Below are 11,607 nucleotides of genomic sequence, written 5' to 3' on the forward strand. Positions count from 1 at the left end.
AAATGCTGATGTAAAGCCATTTGACATGTGTTTCATTCAGCCGTTTTACAGCCTGCTAGATCTGTCGAGAGGGACATTTTGACTGACCTTGTACCACAACCTGCAGAGAGCAAAAGCAAAAGCTCCTCTTTCTCTTCCTCATATTTCTATCACTCTCTCCTACTCTCATCTCTGCTAAATGTTATTGTAAGGGAAATAATGGAAATACAAAAGGGTAATAAAAAAATACAGACATGTGGGCTAAAAGCACCTTGAAGATTACAACTAGAAGATATCATTCTTGTTATTAAAAAATAAAGTGCTGAGATATAACAGCTCCAAAAAGCCCAGCAAAACACAAATGTTGCCCTATATTTTTCATTTGAATATAGGCTCTTCTCTTTGATCGTTTCTATTAAAGCAAACAACATAATATGTAGAAAGATTGAAACTTTTGTTACATATTCAGGATCCCACCCTAATTGGCTAAGCAAGATTTGATGTTGTTTGCTACCGGTTTTAGTATTTTATAGATGGAGCTTGTATGAAAAACAACCATTAAACCCTCATTGAATGGAATGATCGCCTGCATATACATTTCTGTAATTCAGGGTGACTTGTGTAATGTTTTTGAGATCATGAACCCAAATATGATCAGTACCCACTTGTAAACAAACAAAACAACCGTTTTTGTTTTCAGCACACTCAGTGTGTCAACACTTAGCCACTTCTGGCAGGGACCGTTCTCCACAGTCCACACAAATTGCACTGCACGAATTTTCCCCTCTGTCCTGTGGTGGGCCACCATCCAATCTGCCATATTAAACGGGGATCTAGAAAGCAGCTGACTAAGAAGCTAAATAATGGTGTGTGACCACCCAGTGCTTTCGCGGGCCAGCCAATTGTTTGTTTTTGTGGTTCTGCTTTGTCATCAACAGCATGGCTTTTCTAATCTCTGCCACAAAGGCAACAATAAACTGTCGAAGGCCCCAGGCTCGTAACTTGCGTGGCCACAGCTAGGGGGAGGTTTTGGGGGCTATTTCGCCAACAGCCAGTGCTGTGGAGCGTTTAGTCTAGCATGAGACAGCCAAGGGTGAGCACCCGAGTTTTCACACAATAAAGGTGCGGAAGGGGACCGAGCACTCCGGGGAGACCACCGACCCACAGGAGGGAAGCATACCACCATGTACAAGACCAGCTACCTGCACGAGGTGCGCAAGGAAAAGTATGAGCGTTCAGATGTCTTTGATGAAGAACCTATGGACTTTGAATCCTCTGCCGGCATCTCGGCCATCCAGGGCTGGGAGAGCCTTCAGGAGCTCAATAGCCGCTTTGCCCGGTACATCAACAGGGCACGAGTCCTGGAGCAGCGCAACGCCGTGTTCCGCAAGCAGCTGGAGACGCTGCAGCGGATGGAAGAGGCCAGCGGTCTAGAGGAGGCCTTCACAGAGCAGACTGAAGTCAACAGGCAGCGCATCCGAGAGCTGTCCTCTGACCATGCCAAACTGGAGCGAGAGCTGAAAGATGCTTGCCGCATGCTGGATGAATTCACCAGCAAGTAAGAGAGTTGGGCTGGTCTTGTCTTCTTTAGAGAAGGCGTGAATAGACATCTATAGAAATGTTCTCAGAAGTGACGCAGAACCTTAATCCTAAAGAAGTGAAGATGCTGGTTCTAAAAAATCTGATAATTTATACTTCTCAGCAAATCAGCATGGGAACTGTAAATTAATAGATGGAATAGATGCAATCTTCAAAGTTAAATTTGAGGCCAGTTTACAGCCTTATCAGCAGATAATCATACAACTTGCTGAAAAATGTCTTTATTCTGAAAACTCTAACCTGTTTGGTCATCATAAAACAAGACACTAAATAAATAATGAATTGAAATAATGGTAAAATGAAGGGTTAGTTCACCCAAATCACTGAAAAACAATCAAACAAACAAAGCAAAAAACACATTTTCCCACCCACCACTAGAATATCCATGCCTCAACTAGGTATAATGGAGGTAGATGGAATCTCATTTTTAAAACTCATAATAATACGGTTACAGTTTTGAACACTAAGCTAACGTTTGGTTTCACAAGGGACACAAATAGCTGCCTTCTGGGTGAAAGTCCCATGTTTATTTGACCCATCCATTCACCCCAGCCTGCTATCTAGGTAGATTTTGATTAGAAACGGATTTGCGAAAACGTACTCTCGAACAAATAAGCTTCCTTCAAAATGTAATTGACAATATACTTTTGTTTTGTGGTGATGTCATTTTTAGGAGACATGTCCACAGAACACACTGTCAATAGTTTTGATAGGGACTAGTTAGTTGTTCTGGTGAAACCTGTTAACAATGAGGCTGAACTATTCCATTTTCAATGCTGTGAGCAGCGAAAAATGAAATTCCATTCCCTTCAGTCATAGTGATGTGGTGAAAGGAATCTCTGGGGCAGACATCTTGGAACTTGGGCAATAATATAATATTTGCAAGTATACCATTTGATAGAGGGTGAATGTGTTTCTTTGTTATTAAGATGACCCAATCTTTTAACTCCAACTACCTACAAAAATGGTGTAATCAGATGTCTGCAGGCAGCAAAGCATCACTACATTATTGATTAAGTTAATTAGAATATTGACCAACTCTGATTGCGCTGACACATTACAGACACAGATGTTTATCTGCCCTGTCTCACTGCAAGCACACAGCACAAAACATGTAATGGCATCTTCTCCTGCTTTTATATTAGACTAACACATAATCCAGATGTTTTATGTTCCAGATATAGAAATGAATGTGATTATCAAGAACAGCTACGGGGCACACTGGAACAATTGAACAAGGTACTGTATGGATCAAATAAAGTGTGTTTACACAATCATACAAACTAACATGAGTAGCATTTTAGTTGTACTGCATCCGAAAAAGCTGTGCATGTGAAACAAGAGACAGTATACATTATTTACAAATTATGGCACTTTTAAAAAAATTAATGAGTAAAGCAAATGAGATTTTTGCTATTCTAGGTTTGTTAAATCTTTAGATATATTGAGAGAAGAAGATACAGAGATTTAAGTTGCAATTTAAGTGTGAAAAGTGGTTTATCATTGTTGAATATACAAGATTTAACACAATTGGAGAGCTTTACTGATTTTACATGGCCAGGACGACACTGAAGAGTTTTGTAAGACGACAGTTTAAGGAGTCACTTCAGGACCTTGGATCTTGATGAACTAAATACAATTCACACTGAACCTTTCACTGTTTGGTTCCTATTGTTGTTCGTTCTTCTCTCCTCTTGCAGGAGGCTGACAGTTCTCTGCTGAGAAACCTGGAATATCAGATCCAATCACAATTCCTGCAGGACGACATCAACTCTACCAAAGACCGACACAAGAAGGTCAGTGGCGCTCATGGTAAATGATCAAAAGGATCACTGTGCAACTCTCTTTTTTTTCATAACTGCGTATGTATTTCCATTGGACAGTATATGTGTTTTCATTCATAGAAGCCCAACAAAGAAACCCTGCAACCCAGAAATGATGTTTCTATTCGTTGTATATTAGTTTATGATTGCTGCCAGGGTAGTCCTGCTATTGGTTAGGCAACAACAACCACCTTGGTTAAATTAAAGTAAAGCAAGTGTGTCCTGTCTCATGATTTAAGTCACTTTTGAATTTGTAAATATTAACTATGAGACCACAATTTTTACATCAAAATGCTGTGAGTTGTATTGCAAAAGGGGCAGGAAAACAGATGAAATTGGTTGCCCGTCAATGTTTTGATACCTTCACTAAGAACATTTAGCAAATTGCTGGATACATTCATCAAAACGAAATGCAGGTGGCATTATGGTTCTCTCAAAACATATTTTCAGTTGAAAATAATTAGCATGTAAATGACATTTCAGCAAGATGGAGCGGCACAGAGACAGTATTGCAAATAATCTTTGTCTGTAAATGCTATAATTATGTATTAGTCTGTTCTGTGAAAATTATAAGCTTATGTACAGTAAACAATCTACACATTTAACGGTTAGCATAAATAAATATGTTACAGAAATCAATGGTTTTGTCAGTGGCCAAGGGGAGAGTGTTTATCAGTATACAAATCAATATGCTTTGATGACACAATTGTATTGATGCTCACATTATTGTAGTACTTATCAATGGCTAGCAGAAACAGGACTTGTATAAGCCACTCACGCTTTAATATTTCCTATTCATTGTTCATAGCAGTTTACATCGCTGACATGTTGCTCTTTAAAGGGCAACCGCATCTTGAAATTGTGTCCATATTGTTCTTTTTGACAGTATCTTTGATCTCTGGGTGGTATATTTTATATGGATTTATTGGATAACTCAGTGAGTCAAGAAAATGAATCCGCATCAAATAATATTTGTTAGAAATAGTATTTTAGACCACAGTGTGTGTGTGTGTGTGTGTGTGTGTGTGTGTGTGTGTGTTACCTTTCTGTTACTTTTGAACACTCCTGGCGTCAGGCCACGACTCCTCAAATGACAAGGTGTTATGATGTACCTGGGGCTGTAGCAGCAATATACCTTCAGTGAAGTGAGTGAGGAAAGGATCACAGAGACAATGTAACACTGCTCTTCACACATATTGAAACATGGCAGGAAAGCACAGATGAAATACAGAAAAACTGAAATATTACGGTCTTCAGTGGCTTGAAGGTGCAACACAGCGGCCACAGAGATGCTGAGACAAATGAAAACTGTTCTGCATCAGACATACTTTCATAGACTTTCTTGCAAAAGCAATTTATCCCTTTTTTGTTTTCACCCATCACTATACTTTTGATGATGAATTAAACCTGGACTGCAATATTGAGATAGCACATCAAAGGGCACTGCTGTCACTATATTATGTGGGAGAGAATAGGGAGTTGTCTCACATGAATACTGGGCTTATGGTCCTGAGCTTTGAAGCATCCCTCTGGAGAGAAGAAATATGTCTCTTCTTCTTTATTACTGAGTCTGAGATCACGCTTGTACAAATGGATTTGCTGTAAGGAAATTCTGGCACCAATTATAAATATATTTCAGCTAAGTAAAAGCCTTTTATTGGATATTTTACTTCTCTCACCCAAGTGCAAAGTAAATATGCAATAGGTTTTTGAGCAGAGGTGATAAATTGGTTCAACTTTGCAAAATGGTAGAGCTTAGGGATGCTCTTCCTTTTGCTATTTCATGTTTTCCTTTTATATCATCTTTCTTTACAGAACCTTGCAGAGATCCAGACCTATGTAAACATTTTACAGCAAATCAACCAGACGCTCCCCCTTGCTCCCAATGTGTCAGTGGGCATCTCAGAGGTGAGGTCATTAATGTTGTGTGTGTGTGTGTGTGTGTGTGTGTGTGTGTGTGTGTGTGTGTGTGTGTGTGTGTGTGTGTGTGTGTGTGTGTGTGTGTGTGTGTGTGTGTGTGTGTGTGTGTGTGTGCGCTGCAGTCCCTGGGGGGAGACAATGCTGTTTGCATGTGTGTCAGCGCTGGCTACGTGTCTGGGGTTGACGAGGTTACTGGCTTCTCAGTTGTTCGCCTGTGCCTGCGTTTGTCTTTATCGTGTGTGTGTGTGTGTGTGTGTGTGTGTGTGTGTGTGTGTGTGTGTGTGTGTGTGTGTGTGCGCACAAGTGCAGACAGTCAAACAGTCCCCCGGACACATGGACAGGCATGCAGTTTGAGAGCGTCGGGACACATAATGAAAGAAATGCCAGGAAGAACAGCTGTGCATGCTATTTTTTGAGCAACTGTGCCAGAGTGACAGGCATTTGTGTAGGAGTTTGGAGTTTTATTCATACTAACATTTCTTAGAGGCAGAGCTGCTCTGGATGTAGAAATTGTTTAATTGCTTGAGTTAAATCTCAGCGGGCAGAGATAAAGAGCCACAGCTCTTGGCTGCTGTGTTGAGCTGAAATCCAATGAAAATATGACAAAGGCAAACTAGGAGGGAGATGACGTTATGGAGCCATTTAATAGTCCAGCTGTACGTTTTAAACAAATGGGTGTAAATGGTGAGCATAACGAAGGTATGGAAATAACATTTTCCAACATACCACAATGAATACAAGTAAACCAGTACAGCATGCTTACACCACAGTTTTTGGCTTCCGTGCATTCAACAGGGCAGTAAAGTTTTGCACTGGTGTCCCTAATTACATTAATTAATGGTCATTAAGTTTACAAAGCATATTGCATGCAACTTTTTACATTCAATTTCACAAAATGATGCATCTCAATCATAGAATTGAGAATGGGAAGTCAGTATTGGATTTAGATTTTAAATTGATCCAAAACTTAATAATGTTGCTTCATACAATACACACCTGCTGCCATTCAATGTTTAAACACTCTAAACTCTATGAATTAAGATTACTGAGAACGATGACTACAATAGATCTACCAGGTGTAAAGAGTAAAGCTCTAACAACAGCCACTTACGTCACTTGTGTCATTATTATTTCAGTTTCTGGGCAGTGGACACTGCCCTCTACGCACTCAATAGGTTCATTTTAAGAGTAGATGAAACATAAAACATCACTGCTATGGGCAGTGCAATTATTAGAGAGCCCTTAAATAAAAAAAAAAATCAATCAGTGAAGCTTTTAATACAGTGAACCTTCAGGAAGTGACTTGACTGATGGCCGCGTGAGTCTGTGTGCAACCTTCATGCTGTAAAGACAAAGTGTGCTTGTCTGCATGTCCTTATTGATTTGTGCTCTGTGTTTAAAGGAACAGGAGAAGCTGCTGGCTCAGAGGAAAGTGCCGGGGCTGCAGAGTCAGCTGGAGGAATACAAGAGCGCCCTCTGTCAGCTGCAGGCCCAGAAACAACGGCTACAGACCGAGGTGGGTCACACGGTCACCATGACAACAGGAGGTTTCATGTTAACGAAATGCCTTACATGTTTTTTGGTTGTTTTTTTTACCACCAAGCTAATATTGACAGACTGGCTCATTGAACAGGATTCCCATTAGTTCGTCAGTCCAAGATCCTTTCCTCTGTTGTAAACAGTTGTAAAGTTTTTAGGTTGATTGATTGATTGATTGATTGATTGATTCATTCAGTTATTTCTTTATTTCTATTTATTTTATTTCTGTCATGCACAGAGAGTGCCCAACCCTCATGAGTTGACAAGACACCAAAAATACAGTTGCAGTTGTTTCAATTTCAGTAATTTCATTCCATTAAAAAATTATAAATTATTTTACTCCTCGGTCTAAAACAAAATGTTCTGCCTTCTCTTCCAAGCTTGGCAACATAAATGAAGGTAAATTTACAAAAAAATACATCCCTTATGGTCTCTTAGATAGGATAGTAAAACAAAAAGTGATTCTCATTTTCAATTTCACCGAGCTCTCACATCAAACAAAGTCTGTCCTCCTCTGGAGTGGGGCTACAGACGTCTATTTTAATTTATATTTATTTATTTTTGATTAACCTGCAGATTATTTTCTCAATTAGCCAGAACAAAACAGGTATGTGAAGCTGGAACCAGAATACAAATGAAAAGGAAAAATACTGATTTTACTTTCAATCTTGCTCATCATTTTTCTTTACTTCTCACTTTCATTAGCAACTCAAGGGGGTCATTTCTTAATTAACATTACATTGCCTCTGTCTTGTCTTTCAGACTACAGTGTTGGAGCAAACCATCAAAAACACACAGGAGAGTTATGACGATGAGATACAGATGTACAACGAGCAAATTGAATCTCTGCGGAAGGAGATCGAGGAAGCTGAGCGGTCCCTCGAGAAGTTCACCAGTGAATGTCGCCACCTGGCCATGTACCAGACATCCCTTGAGAATGAGCTGGAGAGGTACAAGAGGATCATCGAGAACGAAGATAACAGGTAGACTGCCTCCACCTGGTTGCTGACACACACTGACAATACTGTTGAACAGGCATGCAACTGACTGAAGAGGATAAAATGGCACGGAGCTCTTCATGGAAAGCTGAAATAATAGCTGAGAAATATTTTTGACCCCAAACGAATCCAATATAAATGTAAAGGTGATGCATACTGCTGATAAAAATGAGTTTACGGATTTATATTCTTTAAAAATTCTCTCAAGGCAGAAGCAAATTCTTCTTAACCCCAAAAGTTAGCCACCAAAAAAGGTTGCAAATGGTATGATTATATTACTTTTATTAAATGAGAGTTTCTTCTCCACACATCCAAAGAGGTACAAGAGGTACCTCCCTCTACCTCTTGACAAGCACTTCTTTGTAAAAAAACAGAAAAGCTTAAAGCTATATACAGTATATATTTATATATATAAAGAATATCAGAATTAACCATAGAAATAAAATCATGGGTAATTTCAGTGTAATTGTAGAACGTTGACATGTTGTTGTAACTGGGTTAGTGTAGGATGCAGAATCAGCCAACAGATGGCACTGGGTGACAGCAAATGTTTTTTCTCGACGTACAACAATAAGCAGAGTGTTTTTTTTCTGTCAGATTTGCTATATTTGTTTGTTATTTAAAGTAACCAGTTGTTTCCTATATGAATTACCAATGCAGATTTCTGTACATAGAAATCTGCTGTTGAGTTCATGGCTGTTTCATTGCTGACATTTCACTGCTCTCTTTCCTGCAGGTTGAATTCGGCGATAATTGGCACTCCTATTACCCTGTTCACCACTAATTACCGCTACACTCACACACCTACTGCATCAAGCAGGGGGAAAGGTGAGGGCACCATGAGCACATCACAGCTGGTTTACATTGAGAATTACTTCTGAATGCACATGCAATAAGCTGCCATTGCTAGAGACAACTCTATACTCTTTTAGACATTGAGTCTTACAAAGCTCACTAAAGTGATGTCTTAATTGTCTTTAACATCTCAGAACAGTTGGGCCTGTTGCTGCATACACAATTTGGGTCTTTTCTTAGATCACCAGTTTCAGCTAGTTGACTTATGGCCTCATCTGTGTCCAGATATCACCCAGGTTATCCAAGATATCACCAGCATCAAGCCCCGCCAGAAGATCCTGGCCAAAAAAGTCCTGAAGAAGAAAGAGCTGACCCCGAAAGATGTGATAGACAGTGGCCAGGAGGATAAAAATGGGGGGGCTGCTGGAGAGGCGCCAGATGAAGAAACAAAGGGGGTCCCGTCTGTGGAAGTGCAGGAGGAGAGGGTGAAGAGAAAAGAGAAGAGGCCTGTGTTCACTGAAGTGTCTCCACAGGATGTCCCAGACGGAGCTCAGATCAGCAAGGCCTTTGACACTCTGTGTAACATCGTCAGAGATAGAATGAGGAAGTACAAGAAGCCTGAGCCAATCGCTGACTTCTACACCAAGGGTCGCTATGTCCTTGTCACTGGCGACGGCAGCTACCCAGATCCATGCTTCTACACCTCCACTCCATCAGCCGGCCACATCTTCGTTACAATCAGAGATGGAGGGATGCCTCCCTATGATCCTTACGTACCCATCATACCCTCTCCTCCCCCTCCACCTCAACCTCAACCTCAACCTCCTCAGCCCATAGTAGACCCCAAGCCTCCTAAACCCACCCCACCCTCCAATGGAGGAGGAGGAAAAGACGATAATAAGGGTGGAAAAGGTAAGGACAACGGCGGTAAAGGTAAGCAAAAGAACGGAGATCCTCACTCTAAAGATCCAAGCCCACTCCCATCACCCTTTGGCCCCAAAGATCCCACCCCAGCCGCCGATCATCCGAAGAAAAGCCGTGATGACATTGGGCCCACTCCAAAGCCTGCACCTCGCGGTGCCAGCACCAGCTCCAGCTCCAGTTCCACTTCCACTTCCACTTCCAGCACCAGCTCAAGCAGCTTTACCCCAGACGCAGTGAGCTACGAGAAGCTGGAGGTGGTGGAGTCTGTGGAGAAGTTCTCCAATGGCCGCAAGGTTAAAGGTTACGAGGAGACTTCCATGGTGGTGGAGACCATGATCGAAAAGTCCAGCAAGAAGAAGCATTGAAGCCACGTCACCTGACATGACGAGTCAACTCCACCAGGGTCCTACACGGTTCAGGTCCTCTTACAAGAAGACAATACTGATAAATACTACTGTTCCTAAAACTACCGTAATGAAACCAATACGTTTTGTCTCCGAAGGAAACCAACCAAGCTTAAAGACCAACTACACATTCCTGCTCTGACATTCAATGCTCTTCCATTTGCTTGCAGTCTCTGGACTTGCGTCCAGAATACGTTTTGCAGGTTCCATAAGTACTGCCGTTGTTGTTCGACTTACCACCCATGCTCATGCTCTGAGTCCTTTACTGTCTGAAAACTTGGGACAGTGAAAAACGAAGCTCCATGCCACCAATGCAATTTAATAAGAAAATAAATAAAAAACTAAGAAGTTGTGCCACCCCTCTGAACTCTATCTTAGAACTCCAACTTTCCCCCTTTGAGCTGATTTGTTCAATTCGATGCCATTGCCTGCCCTCAGCACAATTTTGCTGTGTATTAATTTGCTTTGATATATTGAATAATAAAAAAGATTCAAACATCAATTAATACCCTGGTCTGCTTTTAGACAGACGCTATACACCAAGCACCACACACTTTTGTTTTGGGTCATAAAACCACTTATGCATTAGTGGACACAAACATTTTATAGTATGATAATTACTCCTTGGCTTTTAAAGATGCACCCTTATTTTTGATTTACAGAACAGGTACAGATGTTGATCACAGTATTCTCACTCAATGGTTAGGAAGTCTGCTGCAGCAGCCACAGGAAAGTTTTTTTTTTTTTTTTTTTGTGACCTTGAGTAGTTCACAATGTCCCTTCATTTATTATGACCAAATCTGCCTTTTAAAAGGATGGAATAGAAAAAAAAAATGATTTCAGATGTACAAGAGACTGAATGAGCAAAAGGTGTGAGAGAGAGGATTTTTGAGAAAAAAATAAGCTTAAAACAAAATAAGTTTGTTTGTTGTTTGTAAGTCCAAAGAGAACTGATGAATGAAAAGAAGACAACAGCAGGGGTGGTTACTCTCCTTACTGTAACAAAGTTACATTTTAAATCCGTAATTTGGCTCTTACTGTAGTGCTTTTTGTCACAGCTATTGTGTATCCATTGCAGACTATACACAAAAGTCATACGAAAATGCTTTATAAAATAAGAGCCAAATCAGCAGCAGAGAAGAAGCTACCAGGTCCTTATGAGGTACGGTTATGGTTAACGTAATTGTACCTTGGCATAGTTAAAAAAATGTTGCATCTTCTGTAATTAATCACTGATTTAATACTGCACCTCCCAGCGAGCATGCTATGTGATCCAAATCAAACGTTGTCTGTCGTGATGTTTTGTTTGCTGTTGATTCCATAGGAAATCATTCATGTGGCTTAGTATGGCTTTCACCTGCCGGCGGTTTCCACAGTTGTTTGTATATACTGTGGGGTCATTTTTTGATTAATTGTCTTGAGTTTTGTGTCTTTTTGGTTAATTCTACTAAGGTTAGACAGAGGAAGGCGATTGTATATTTAATTTATAATCAGTTTGATGCACATGGCTGCAAAGTGCCTTCTTTAGAAACAGAATTTATTGTTGGTTTGGAGATTAGGGGTCGATGATGTTGTTCTAGAGCTTTAACACAAGCAGTAATGTTTACTCAGAGTACATTATAACTG

General features: G+C 40.5%; 1 protein-coding gene across 1 annotated transcript; it reads left to right on the forward strand.

The window, feature by feature from the left end:
• The first annotated feature begins 1,163 nt into the window (after nt 1–1,163).
• Nucleotides 1,164–9,942, forward strand: LOC137877406 (filensin). The gene is made up of 8 exons (XM_068717319.1): nt 1,164–1,537; nt 2,757–2,817; nt 3,279–3,374; nt 5,217–5,309; nt 6,724–6,837; nt 7,623–7,843; nt 8,595–8,686; nt 8,939–9,942. Exons 1-8 carry the CDS (start codon nt 1,164–1,166, stop codon nt 9,940–9,942), a joined length of 2,055 nt encoding a protein of 684 aa, XP_068573420.1.
• The last annotated feature ends 1,665 nt before the right edge of the window (nt 9,943–11,607 follow it).

Source organism: Cebidichthys violaceus, unplaced genomic scaffold (assembly GCF_023349555.1).
Source record: "Cebidichthys violaceus isolate CVI_PGR_0920_01 unplaced genomic scaffold, fCebVio1.0.p SCAF_10, whole genome shotgun sequence".
Classification (NCBI taxonomy): Eukaryota; Metazoa; Chordata; class Actinopteri; order Perciformes; family Stichaeidae; genus Cebidichthys; species Cebidichthys violaceus.